The sequence below is a fragment of the Leguminivora glycinivorella genome, chromosome 19, assembly GCF_023078275.1.
Source record: "Leguminivora glycinivorella isolate SPB_JAAS2020 chromosome 19, LegGlyc_1.1, whole genome shotgun sequence".
NCBI lineage: Eukaryota > Metazoa > Arthropoda > Insecta > Lepidoptera > Tortricidae > Leguminivora > Leguminivora glycinivorella.
The window spans coordinates 5,294,502-5,309,562 of NC_062989.1; the positions used below are offsets into that span (position 1 = coordinate 5,294,502).

Consider the following 15,061-nt stretch of genomic DNA (forward strand, 5'->3'; position numbering starts at 1 on the left):
TTTGACACTTTGATACGACACGGCCCCTACTTTTTCTTTTATTTGGTCCATGTAGCTGCGTCTGGGCTTTCCTCGACCTCTCTTACGTCCAATCCGTCCCTCCAGAATAGTAATAAAAAACCGGCCAAGAGCGTGTCGGGCCACGCTCAGTGTAGGGTTCCGTAGTTTTTAGTATTTTTCTCAAAAACTACTGAACCTATCAAGTTCAAAACAATTTTCCTAGAAAGTCTTTACAAAGTTCTACTTTGGTGATTTTTTTCATATTTTTTAAACATATGGTTCAAAAGTTAGAGGGGGGGGACGCACTTTTTTTTCCTTTAGGGGCGATTATTTCCGAAACTATTAATATTATCAAAAAATACTTTTAGTAAACCCTTATTCATTTTTAAATACCTATCCAACAATATATCACACGTTGGGGTTGGAATGAAAAAAAATATCAGCCCCCACTTTGCATGTAGGGGGGGTACCCTAATAAAACATTTTTTCCCATTTTTTATTTTTGCACTTTGTTGGCGTGATTGATATACATATTGGTACCAAATTTCTGCTTTCTAGTGCTTACGGTTACTGAGATTATCCGCGGGCGGACGGACGGACGGACGGACGGACGGACGGACGGACGGACGGACGGACGGACGGACGGACGGACGGACGGACGGACGGACGGACGGACGGACGGACAGACGGACAGACATGGCGAAACTATAAGGGTTCCTAGTTGACTACGGAACCCTAAAAAGTGGTCGTGTCGCATCAAATGTCCGATCATTTTTCCGCGTCTATTTTCAATCGTTTTCATAACGTAAATAACATAAATAAAATAAAATAAAATATAATATATATACTTAGCTTGCCACATACAGAAGAAGTTCAGTGTCATTACACATGTTATGTTATTTTTTGTTTTCTTCTTTTATTTTGCCACGAATAAAAAATGCATTCTATTCTAACAGAAGTTGTTATAGTTAATATGTGTAATGTGCTCATACCGGACATTAATTAACATAATATTTGAGCCGCAGTGTGAAATACCTGTTAGGTACCTAGTTCATATCGTCTAGGACGTGTATTGCCATCTATATCAGGTTGCCCGTCAGCCCGTCACCTGCGCGCGTGGAATTTGCGATGCGTACTCCATATACGTCATCTTCACTCACACCTGACTCGTTTTGAACCTTAACGCGAAGAGATCAGGGCTAAAAGTGGTTAGGTGTTGGTGGTGTCATAAACCGACGTCTAGCGATCGACGTAATTAGTTATGACAATAGTGACATCTGTTGGTTGTAAAAAGTAACCAGTTAATTTTAAATATATATTCAACTAGCTTCTGCTGGCTTCGCTCGCGTTAGAAAGAGACAAAAAGTACTATGTCACTCTCCATCCCTTCAATTATCTCCACTTAAAAAAATCACGACAATTCATCGCTCCGTTTTGCTGTAAAAGGCGGACAAACAAACAGACACACACACTTTCCCATTTATAATATTAGTATGGATATATTGTACCTATGTTTCCCTTATCAGTAATGGTATTTTGTAAGTTTATTTTAAGTTTCGTAACATACAAAGTTTCTTACCTCAAAAAACTTGAAAATTTTAAAACCTTGTGATTAAATCAACATAAAGGGCATCCACGATGAGGCGTGAATAGACATAATATTATATTATCTAAATTTAATAGGATGAGAATACGAACCAGGCAAGTCGTCATCGTGAATGACATATTTGTATTATGATATGAATATACTCGTAGAATACCCAGTTATGCCTGTTAAAAAAAATCTTAGTCCTATTCATACCATCTTATCATACCGGTGTGGAAACAATATGAAAGTGCTGTTAACATTCTTGCCAACTTATGATTCCAATATTTACACACACAGGTTCGCTTAATGGGGATACCAGAACTCATAGGCAATCTATTTATTACCTTCTTCAAAGAACATTCTTGCGTACGACATCGCCGTCAATAGAAATTGTCAACAATGTAAACAAACTATTAAATATTATAAAATATCAATATTTTAGCACAATTTTATTATTTTTCCCCTCACTAGCTCGGAAACATTAATACCAGCGGGTAAAAAACGCATTTTATCCACTAGTGGGTAAAGTAATTTGACCTTGAATAAAGTCAAATTAACTGCTTTAAAATTGATAAAAGTAGGTGAATCTAATAATAAAGATGATTTACCACCTGTGGAACTACTGGAAGCAGTGATAAACGCATTTTTTGCGTTGTAGTTTCCTCGCTATAGTGAGGGGAAAAGTTTTGTGTTACACTCGGGTGCAAATGTATTTTACTTCTCGTGGGTTAATAAACTCGCAAGTTCAGGATTCTATTCTCGAACCACTCGCTTCGCTCGTGGTTCAACTATAGAATCCTTTCACTTGCTCGTTTTCAATTCCACACTCGGCGTTAAAATACAATTTTGCTCCCTTGTATTACAAATAACTATTAAAGGTTGAGGATCATAAGGTGAGATGAACTGATTAAATAACACATGGATTTAGCCAGTATCTGATGAGTTAAAATGGAAATTAAAGACATTTTGACTACAAGGTTTGTTTACATTGTTCAGAAATTCTATTGACGGCGACTTTAAACATGTTTTTATAATTCTTTAGGACCCTTCATTCGAAGATGAGTCATATTTTGTGTCAGTTTCCATTAAGTTGAACCTTAAATCGCAATTCTGAGGTTGAAATTCTACTGACACTTATCACGCTATTTATCATACTGTTATGATTATGACATACTTAATTGTTCGTACTATGACTGGAAAAACGTTGATCTTTCTTGACCACATAAATATTTGAAATGTAAAGATGTGCCTTACCTTACATCGCATAACGTATGTGAGAAATGGTCAACATAATAACGCCACTGGGAAATAAGCCTGAAAATGTAGGCGAAGTTTACCGCGAGGAAAGGTCACGCCTGATTCTGAGTGATGTCGCAACTAGACCGTACCATTTCGTAAGTCGCTCTGCAGTTTTACTGTAGGTCTTCTGAATAAGGACGTTGTTCATTTTTATGCCTTCGTGTTTAAGAATATTTTATTTGTTCTATTGTTATATGTAAATTATTTTCATAATTAAGAAAGATTAGATGATTTATTTATGTATGTATATTAGAACTCAGGTTGACGTAAATTACATAGTTAAGACCGCCGCGTTCAGATGTTTCGGAGGGGCAGGCCGTACAGCTGCGTTCGTGGCCCACAAAGTGGTCTCGCCGGAAGATCAGCGCTGACCCCTGGGTCAGCATCTATGCTGAGGCGGGACCATTTCGTGGTAAACCCGTCATACATTTTTTTAAATATTAATTGTAAAATTTATGAAATACTTATGTAGATAATTATGTGTTTACCATGAATAAACTATTGAATCTGAATCTTAAATTTATATAATATATCTTTTGTAGAAAAAGTATATGTATCTCTAATACAATGTGTATGTGCAGTGGTATCTCTACATTACAGTGTACCCATATCTACGCTACGGCTTGCTACGCCGTAGCACGTAGTCTTTATCTCCGTATGTCCGTAAAAAAGACTTGACGTATTATTAACTTCATGGGGGCATGCAGAGGCGTATTTCAAGGATTTGGACCCCATTAAGTGAGGATAAAGTATTTAATTTAAGAGAAATCCTGCTTATAGGTATATACATATGTAATGGTTGACTGGTAGAGAATGCCTTAAGGCATTAAGTCCGCCATTTGTTCAATTTTATGTTGTGCAATAAACTTTAAATAAATAAGTAACATGCTAGCTGGCAACCTTGTTATGATGTATTTACTATATGTGTAAATAAACCTTCCTCTTGAATTACTTTACCAGACTCTACACCTTTAAAAAAAGGCACATCAAAAACCGTTGAAAAGTTTTGAAAATCTTAGTATGTATACTTACGTAGGGAAAGACAGATAAATAGGCAGCGGGAAGCGACTTTGTTTTATACAATGTAGTGTAGTGATAAATACCTGTTTTAGAATAGATATAATACACGAGATGCATTTAGTTCACGTGTAGTTAACTCAGTTCATATGATTTGACCTTAATCTGCGTTTCCTGCGCTGGCTATAAAATAAGCATAAGCCATATATTTCAATCGTCATTTTGTGCCCGCTTCCCCACATGCCGGTATACCTGGACCAATTAGGACGATATCGTTCCGACTCGACACAACCATAAGCGCCCATTTACACGGTACGAGAACTCACATGCAGGTTTCATGACATTGCGGTATTAGATTGGTGTGCTAAAATATGTAAGGCACTGGTCCCATCGCGAGCTAGTAAGCTATGAGCTATCGGCTATAAAAACGAACAAAAGATATCACTCCCGCCTAAATAAAAGGGACACGGCGATGTTTATAGTTACTCGCCCAGCGGTGAGTTATTAATGTCGCCGTGTCTCTTTTATTTGCACGGGAGTGCTTATCTTTTGTTCGTTTTTATAGCCGATAGCTCAGAGCTTACTAGCTCGCGGTGGGACCAGTGCCTAATCTTAGCAGTTCGCAATGTAACTAAAGTCGCATACATTCACGCGCCGTGTAAATGGATCCTAATACCAGGATGTTTATTTTGTTACCTGTAACAACTTGGGGGTGAATAATACGTGTCATACTGAGCTATTTTAATTATCGAATCAATCAAGAAATCGCGTAATCATCTAATAATTGACGCAAAATGTACGAAACAACCAATTTTTACGTTTTCAGGCCATTACCTATTACAGTCGAGTTCATAAATATGTGTACCTACATTTTTTCACCTTAACTCGTCGCAACAGGGTGAAAATTGAACACATATTTACGAACTCGACTGTACCTAGGTGTCAAACTTACAAGCGTTACAAGTTTGCAGTAAGGGTACTGACCCAGCTCTGAGGGATTACCTCCGTATCAAAAAGCCATTTGCCTCTATGACTGATTGAATATGATATGATCGTCATTCATATTGACGTATTATATGACTGTTCAATTTTAGAGATTTTTCTATGAAATAAATTCATCTTACTCGTACTATATCCTATTATCTCTCTTGCATGGAGCATTCGAGGGATAAGGGATACCTATAGATAGACGGACAAAATATTTATATATAGGCAGTAAACCCCCTGTGGCCGTTAAACTGCTAACCCGCGCGAGTCTTCAGCCCAAAACGGCATATATAATTAGGGCATGAGGTATCATAGTGGAACTGAAAATTTACTGTGTAGGTAATTTATTTGTGACTATCTGGGTAGAGGTACCTTATTGCGCTTACGGCGTTATGAGCGATGTTCCTATACAAATACAACGCTGCGGGAGGTAAGCGCCATCGACAATAAGGTCCCTTTACCCAGATAATTGCACAATTAAAAAAACAAAGTACTAATGGCGGACGTAATGCCTTAAGGCATTCTCTTTCTCTACCAGTCAACCATAGGGCAAAACTTGAGATGGGCCGAATATTCGGTAAATATTCGGTATTCGGCATATTCGGCAAGTTTTTCAATGTTCGTATTCGGCTGAATAATTCGGTTGCATTGCCGAATATTTACCGAATAAACAAAGTATAAACTAATGAAGATCTTACGTATTCCATTGGATAATAAGCTCCTATCTCAGTCGTTTTTTAAGGAACTGCTAAAAAGAGAGAAACCTACGCGTAAAAAAAAAAATTGTTTTGTAAAAAAGTAAAAATAAACCGTAGGTAGTTTAAGAGTTGAGAAGAGTTCAGAGTTGTTTTAACTGTTTTAGTTATCCACTAAATCATAAAAACATAGTTGTAGTATCATGTGTAACCATTATCAATCATTTAATGGTTTTAATGGCTTAACATCCACTTTAAAAATATGGCCTAACCGAATATTCGACCGAATGTTCGGTTCGGTAAGAGCTGAACCGAATGTTCGGCCGAATATTCGTATTCGGCAAAGTCCATATTCGGCCCATCTCTAGTCAAAACAAAAATTCGCGAATGTAGGTGCAGTGACAAAATAGTTTGGAGAGCATGACAACTATACAATTTACAGCAACTATTAACTATTATTAATCACTGTAATAAGATATTTATTTTATAAGAAAAAAGTCAATTAGATTTGCGTGATAGCTAGTTGTTCAACCACTAATTAACGACCTTTATCAGGTAATCGAATTATGAAGTCTGCTGAATTTTATAGCATTTGTGAAAATAAAGTTTTATTGAAAATTTCACACTTAAATATACGATAATAGAGTGGAGTTAGCGGAGATTTTTAAAACATAACATATTATTTTACATTAATTGCATGTAAAAATACAAGCAAAGAGACATAAAAGCAGGTGCCACGAAATTGTCTAATCTCAGCATATTGCTGGCGACTTCAGCGCTGATTTCCTGGTGTCGGATTTACGGTGTCATCCCAACTTTTTGCGGTAAAACAAGCAAATTTCCTCAAAGACAAACCTTTTTCCAAGTTACTTTTCCCTACGTCATAGCTAAAGTACACGGGGCGAGGGTTCATGGGACATCGATCCATTTATGCATTCACTTCCAGCTTTAAAAGGACTTATTAGATCTAAACTTTTGTTGTTAAAGTAAATTTATCATATGTTTTTCTCCTCGCAAAGACGCATTTGCATGTTTTTGATGTATACCCTACTTTTTAAAACATTTATGAACCTCCAGGTCTTTTATCCCTTATACATGTTTGCTACCTATGTTATTTGATATATGACTGTATGTGTTCTGAACAATAAATAAAATAAAATAAGTTGATATCGTTCAATAAATATTTATTACGTACATTTACAGAACCAACTCTACCGTTATTCATATAATTTTATGGCAATTTAAAACTTATTATTAATATCTAATCAAGCCTTTACGAAGAACGCCATTAACCTTTTGGCCGCCGGAGTAGTGTAACGCGCCATTAATCTCGATATGTACCTATTGTCATTCACGATAAGAGTTGCCAAATCTAACTTTTCATAGTACGACTCGACTCGAACCAGAGCATGCATCTTCGTGAGTGAATCGATCTATACTAAGCTAACTTCCTTTAACCATTCCTTACGTCCGCTCCCCGCGGCAGCTGGGGACGCTCTGTTGAAGCGCTGCTTTGTTTCAGGGTGCCGACTAGGAACTGTACCCTGGACGATATATCCATGTTTTGTACCAATAAACATTTGTTTCTCAGTTTTTACAGAAACACCACTTTACAATTTGCAAGCCTGAGTTAATTTAATGAGCGATTTAGTTAAAGATAACCTAATAGAGGCGTTTACTAATCGACACATTACAATTTTACTGGATATAATAGATCGTATCATTCACAAAGATGCATTCTTTGGTTTGTCTAGCCGTATAATTAAAAGTTAGATTTGTCAAATCTACGCATCATCGCGTATGAAACGATCTATATCGAACTTCCTCACGTCATCCTTAAAACATTCCCCACGTCCGCCCCCCACGAAAGCCGGGGACGCTCTGACCGCTCCGCTTTGTTCCAGGGTGCCGACGAGCAACTTCACCGTGAACGATGTGCGCATGTGCGTGGGCTCGCGCCGTCTGCTCGACGTCATGGACGTCAACACGCAGAAAAACATCGAGATGACTATGAAGGTAACTTAGTACTTTAGGAGCCAAATTCAAACTAGGTTCATTGTGCGATAAAAATGCGAATCGTTCGAGAAAATTCTTGGGCACGCAGACAAGGGGTTAATCGCTCTTAACACCCGGAAAGAGATGACTATGGAGGCATTACTTATTAACTTTAGGAAGCCTATACAAACTTGTGACATGTAAATGAGTCTCGTTTGAGACTATACTTGGGCCCATTGATAAGGGCCTTTCAAGCAAGACTTTTTCTAGCAAGACGCTGCTCTTCTTAACTAGTGCGACACGAATAGTTTTACGCCACGGAACGTTACACTGGCCACTTGGACTACGATGCTTGAGCTACTTTTAAGTGGTTTAAGTGGTTCATTATATGCCAGGTCGAAACTTCAGAGGGCCATCTGTACTGAAAAACTTCGTACGATACACGTGCGAAAAAGAAAGTTCGTAACTCGTGTCGATTTATTAAATAAATAAATATTATGGGACATTCTTACACATATTGACTTAGTCCCACGGAATTAATTTATCGCCACTCGTTTCGAACTTCCTTTTTTTTCGCACTATTTATGTTAGTAACGTAATGTACTATTAAATAGGTAATAAAATGACATAAATAGCATTTGCCACGGCTCATGGAAGCCTGGGGCCCGCTTTGACAACTGATCCCAAGATTTGGTGTAGGCACTAGTTTTTACGAAAGCGACTGCCATCTGACCTTCCAACCCGGAGGGTAACTAGGCCTTATTGGTATTAGTCCGGTTTCCTCATAAGCTTATTAATGTATAGCATAAATAAGTTATTAAATAAGTTATTTATGCTATACATTAATAAGCTTATGAAGTTAACTGCTTCGTATATACGTCAATTATCTAAGTATATGAGTAGATGTATAACCTTGAATACGAAATTACTCCAATTCACTGATACGCAATAATGAAACTTGTTTACATAATTCAAGCTTTTGCGCTCTTTCAACAACATACATAATTGCATATCATATTTCTTATTATTGTTTTCTTCAGAGCTTGAAATCTGATTATGAATACTGTATCAAAAGTGTTTTGCTATAAAGGTCATTTCTATAAAAAGACTAAAGACTTTTCTTTAAAATCATTACTGTATTAAGTTTATTTTGGCTTTTAGAAAATAGTAATACGTGGGTACAGTCACCGGCAATAAAATGGTACAGAAAGGCCACAAAAGTGTCTGACGCACTCTTATAATGTACTTAGATCTAGAAATAAGATTGGGTCAGATATTTATGCAGTCTTCTTTTTGTACGATGTTATTGCCGGCTATTATATGACTGTACAAATATTCAGTCTAGCCAGAGTTTCAGATTCAATAGCTATTAATTTCGGTAAGAATATTAAAACTTCATAAGTCATAATGACTTCGAGGTTACCTGGCATTCTGTATCCGATCTCCGTGACGATAAATCTAGATCTAGACGATTGGATTCATGACGAAGCATTATTATCTTCGAGCAAAAGCTATACGCTTCCTGTTTTTTTGTCTATATTGGCACATTTCAGCAAAATATACAGAGATAGGGGCAGAGAAGGCAGACAACAGGCGGTTAAAAGGGATCTCTTCCATTCCAGACAACTTTTGGGCACATTTATATTAAGCTAATACACAGATGTTATATATACCATAGATCAAGCAAACGTATCTACTTAGCGTGTCAAATGAACTCAGTGAAATCCACTTGTCCGTCTTTAATCGCAGCTTGCAGCTTTCGGGCGTCAATTTTTGTAAGTTGAAGTCAATCAAAACATAAAAAATGCCTCGTTACGTGATATTCAATTGCAACAACACAAAAATTATGAACAATCAAGAGCCTGAGACATATTTAAAATTACAGGCAAGAAACAACTTCAGTACAAAATTTGACACGCTCGGCCCCTATACAAATAGATGAACTTGTTTCTTCTATCTAAATAAAGTTCTGTGAGCTAATAGTAACTGTCTTACCGTATACGATAAAGTGAGTATTAGACTAACATGTATAGTGAAATCCATTTCCGTTCTCACGAAAAAACTTCTTAAAAGAAAAAAAAAACACATAAATTCAGGGATCAGTGCAAAAAGACAATGCCATCGTATAAAACGGGGTTTACCGGAAACTGAGGAAAATCCTAATTCAGTTATACTATTTTTCTCTAATAACAATTCTTAGACCATAAGAGCAACCACTATACAATAAATCTTTCAATAAATCATTTATAATTCGTGTGTAATGCGTCATATCCCATATCGCACCAGGTTTAACAGTATGCGTATTACCAACCAAGGAAAAATTCGTTACCTATTACATAACGTCGCCGCTTCCCGTGGATAAAATGTATACATAAACAACACATTCATATATTATTCATCAGTGTCGCTCGGACGGATTTGTTGGAGAAAACAAGAGCAATGCTGAGATGTCTCGTACTGAATAAATGTGTTAACTGCAATAAAACGAAACATAATATGTTGATATTTTGAATAAAATAACCACAAAATTAAAATTTTGAAAAAACCCCCGACCGCGACATTTTAGACCGATTTTCATGAAACATGGCTAAGAACACTCCCGACTAACTCAGCTTTCAAACAAAAAAAAACTAAATCTAAATCGGTTCATCCGTTCGGGAGCTACGATGCCACAGACAGACAGACAGACAGACAGACAAACAGACAGACAGACACACGCACAGACAGACACACGCACAGACAGACACGTCAAATTTATAACACCCCTTCGTTATTGCGTCGGCGGTTTGTGAGACTAAAAAGATATTGAGAACTTGCGGTTGAGGGACACCAAAAATGAGAAAGGACACCACAAGCCTTCGGAAATTGTAATATACTTGGAATTTTTGACCCTTGCCACCGTGACCCGATGGCCCAGCTGGTTAGGTCTCCGTCTGGTAAACGGGGACTCTGGTTCGAATCCGGCTCGGGACACATAGAGATCCTTGGTCACTTATACTTGGTATATGACATCAATTATTTCAGTTTGTGCTTATTCGCCGGGTTCCGGTGAACTTCGGTAGAATAATTCATAGACAAAAACTAAAAAATCACCCTAAACATTTGTTTGTATTTGGAAAGAAAATGTCTATGTTATGGCGTTTTCCAAAATAAATCTCGAATATCGAATTTCACCAGATCTGGACGTGTCTGGGCTCATTCTCCTCTGAATCACGAGCTGATTCGATCCTGACGATAAAAAATGTATCCTCATTTTTTCTTCCTTTATTTACGACACGATTTTGGCATGAACTTACTACGTGCGTGACGTATTGGAAACTCGAATTTTGTATGGAAAATTTGGGACACATTTTTTTATCGTCGGGATCGAATCAGTTCGTGATTCTGAGAAACATGAGTCCAAACACTTCCAGATCTGGTGAAATTCGATATTCGAGATTTATTTTGGAAAACGCCCATTGACTGCAATCGGCCGTCATACCTTTTTTAGGGTTCCGTAGCCAAAATGGCAAAAACGGAACCCTTATAGTTTCGTCATGTCCGTCTGTCCGTCTGTCCGTCTGTCCGTCTGTCCGTCTGTCACAGCCGATTTACTCGGAAACTATAAGTACTACAGTGATGAAATTTGATGGGAATATGTGTTGTATGAACCGCTACAAAATTATGACACTAAATAGTAAAAAAAAGAATTGGGGGTGGGCCCCCCATACATGTAACTGAGGGATGAAAATTTTTTTTTCGATGTACATACCCGTGTGGGGTATCAATGGAAAGGTCTTTTAAAATGATATAAAGTTTTCTAAAAAACATTTTTCTTAAAGTGAACGGTTTTTGAGATATCAGCTCTCAAAGTCGTAAAAAGTATGTCCCCCCCCCTCTATTTTTATAACTACGGGGTATAAAATTCTAAAAAAAATAGAGGTGATGCATGCTAATTAACTCTTTCAACGATTTTTGGTTTGATCAAAGTATCTCTTATAGTTTTTGAGATAGGTTGATTTAACTGTAATTTTGGCAGGTGTATAAATTGACATAATAAGTTTATTATATTTGCTGCTACGGAACCCTTTGTGCGCGAGCCCGACTCGCACTTGGCCGGTTTTTTTAATTCTAATGATTTATAAAATGTATAGGAAAGGAATAACATTTTTAATAACAAAACATATACTTTTAACATTGTTCTACACTTGTACGATAGTTGCTTACCGTTTATTAAAGGTGCACAATTAAATTGCGAGTAACAACTTTAGCCAACGAAAATGGACCGCTTGGTAGACTTAATTCGATTGTTATAGCTTTAATGGACTGGACTGCTGTATCTCGCTATCACGATCCCGGTGTATAAGTTCATTACGATACAAGTGTGGTAAAGAGGAAGTTGCGAATTTCCTCTTCGCACGTGTATGGTACTTACATTATGGTTTTTCAGTACATATTTATCACCCTTTGAAGTTTCGACCTGATAAGAAATGTACTACTTTGCGAACTAGTGCGGGGAAAAAATACTATATGCATGTAGTGAAAAAGTTTATATTTAATAAATATAAACTTAAAGCATTCAATCGGAGAGACATAAGTTGGCAAGCTTAATGCCTGCCTTGTGAAAGTCGGGTATTCTTATAACTTAATAAGTACCAATACTAATAATTAACAATAATCATGACTAATTTTGTAGTCTGTGTAAACTTGTAACTAATATTATCAGGAAAATATATGAGTACATTTTGAACATTATACCGAGCTTCCGGAGTTTTAATCTCTTCTAATCTTTTAATTATTTTACGATTAACGTTAGACATACTAGCTTAACATTGTTAACTATTTAAGCAGCAAACGACATTTTTAACTGGTGCAAATCGTCTGTTGAGTATTTTTAATTACCTTAAACTTTACTTCTACCTCTAGAGTCTGGTCTGGAATGTATTGGACGCCAACGCTATATATTGAATGTACAGACTAACCTGAGTTTTTTTTTCTACAATTATCATGTGTGGCGTGTCATCGTGCACTTAGTCAGAATGCATGAAATTGTATAAGTACCTGACTATAGTCGCCATTACTGACAGCTTTGTCAAAAAGTCTTACCTATTTTCCAGGACTGGCAGCGTTACTACGATGACCCCAACAAGGAGCGTCTTCTGAACGTGATCTCACTCGAATTCTCGCACACGCGGCTCGAGAACTACGTACAGGCGCCGAGAATTGTCCGTCTGATTGACTGGGTGGAGGTGGTGTGGCCTCGTCACCTTAAGGATCAACAGGTACGCATCAAATTGTTTTGAGACTTATGAGAGAATAGAAGATTGGCTGAGAACTACGTGCAGTGGCCGAGAATCTTGCGAATTATTGACTGGTGAAGGTTGTGTGGTCTCGACACCTTAAGAATAAGGACCGGCAGGTAATGATGCGAAGTTGATGAGTGCCCTCTCGAATATTACGCGAGAATCATGCGCCTCAAAGACTTGACCGAATTTTGGCTGTGACATTTCAAAGATGAGCAGTTACCAACTAAAGTAGGTATTGAAACCGTCTCGCACAAATATTATGTGCAGTTGTGGTTGTGTATGTCAATGGACGAACGGATTCGTCTTAAAGATTCGCAGGTAGGTATAGCCCAAACTGGTTTTCGGATAGCGAGAGTTCTCGTGAGGAAAATACAGCTTTTAATTTATTTTTGGACAAACCCCTTCTAAATAGTCTACTTTTAGCACTGATACAAAGGTACATAATTTGTTTGTCAAATCTGTTTTCCTATATCGAGTGACCACAAACATGCGTTATCGAGGTTTTACAACAACCGCGACCACATTATTTGTCGATAAAGTTATGAATATGAAATGCGGTATATTTGTCAATATTATTTTACTATTTAGCTCGATTCCAAAAGTAGGTAATTCGAATTATTAGAATTAACTGTATGCTGTCAATAGGAAATATCAGATTGTAATATTAACCCACGACCGGTCTGGCCTAGCGCGTAGTGACCCTGCCTGCTACGCAGCGGTCCCGGGTTCGAATCCAGGTAAGGGTATTTATTTGTGTGATGAGCACAGATATTTGTTCCTGAGTCATGGATGTTTTCTATGTATATAAGTATTCGTATATTATATATATCGTTGTCTGAGTACCTGCAACACAAGCCATCTTGAGCTTACCGTGGGACTCAATCTGTGTAAAAATGGCCTATAATATTTATTTATTTATTTAACAAAACTCTTTTCATGTTTTCAGACTGAGTCCACAAACGCTTTAGACGACATGATGTACCCGAAGGTACAGAAATACTGCCTCATGTCAGTTAAAGGCTGCTATACAGACTTCCACATCGATTTTGGGGGTACCTCCGTGTGGTATCACATTCTGAGAGGTAAGCCATGGTACCTTTTCTATCTTCTTCCTACCGTTTATGTCTCATGAGAGAATGATATCCGCTTTGAGAACTAGTCCCGCGAATAGGCTTGTACACTAATTTGACGAAAGGGACTGCCATCTGACCTAACTCAGAGGGCAAACTTGGGTTTAATTCGGTTTTCTAACGGTGTTTTCTTTTATCAAAAAGCGACAGGCAAATATCACATGACATTTCATACATGAACCTTTCCTTATAATTCTTCTAAAACTGCGTACAGATGAACGCGTACTGAAAGTTTTGATTTTACAGTGAAAATTGATGAAAAATCTTTTTATTTTCAGGGGCTAAAGTGTTTTGGCTGATCCCACCCACTGAGAAGAATCTACAGCTGTATGAGAAGTGGGTCCTCTCTGGCAAGCAGTCAGACGTTTTCTTCGGAGACACGGTCGAGAAATGTATTCGCGTCCATGTAAGTTACACTTATAAACTACTAGCTTTTGCCCGCGGCTTCGCTCGCGTTAGAAAGAGACAAAAAGTAGCCTATGTCACTCTCCATCCCTTCAACTATCTCCTCTTAAAAAATAACGTCAATTCGTCGCTCCGTTTTGCCGTGAAAGACGGACAAACAAACAGACACACACCCTTTCCTATTTATAATATTATAGTATGGATAACATCCCTGCTGTTGTGCCGCTAATGTGCCTTTTTTTGTACAGTTTATGACGTTACTTTAGTATATAATGTACCTACATGTTTACTTTTATGTAAAATACATTTAGGTCAACGAGAAACCCATCCCTACACCCTACTGTGCGCCCCGGGGCGACGAAAAACACGTTCTTAGGTATATGATTCACAAGCGCGGATCCAGCTTCGTGCGCGGGGGGGGTCACGTGGTAAAGGCCCGGGTGCCCAGGGGGGGTCACGTGGTCTATTTGTATGGCCAACTTAAGCTCCAGGGGGGGGTCATGACCCCCATGACCCCCCTCTGGATCCGCGCATGATGATTCATTGCAAAATATGTGTAATGGAGAACAAAATTACTTACATTAATTAAATACAGATAGTCATAACACATTGACTGAGTGGAGTTTAAATATATGGAAACAGGAATATCAAATGGGGTCT

At 37.7% G+C, this 15,061-nt stretch overlaps 1 protein-coding gene across 1 annotated transcript in view; it reads left to right on the forward strand.

The window, feature by feature from the left end:
- The window catches only part of LOC125236382 (jmjC domain-containing histone demethylation protein 1), a 53,996-nt gene that overhangs the window by 19,534 nt on the left and 19,401 nt on the right, over positions 1-15,061 (forward strand). Inside the window, exons 3-6 of the mRNA XM_048143164.1 lie at positions 7,491-7,602; positions 12,678-12,842; positions 13,813-13,948; positions 14,275-14,402. Coding sequence (XP_047999121.1) covers positions 7,491-7,602; positions 12,678-12,842; positions 13,813-13,948; positions 14,275-14,402 — 541 coding nt within the window. The remainder of the gene's footprint in view (positions 1-7,490; positions 7,603-12,677; positions 12,843-13,812; positions 13,949-14,274; positions 14,403-15,061) is intronic.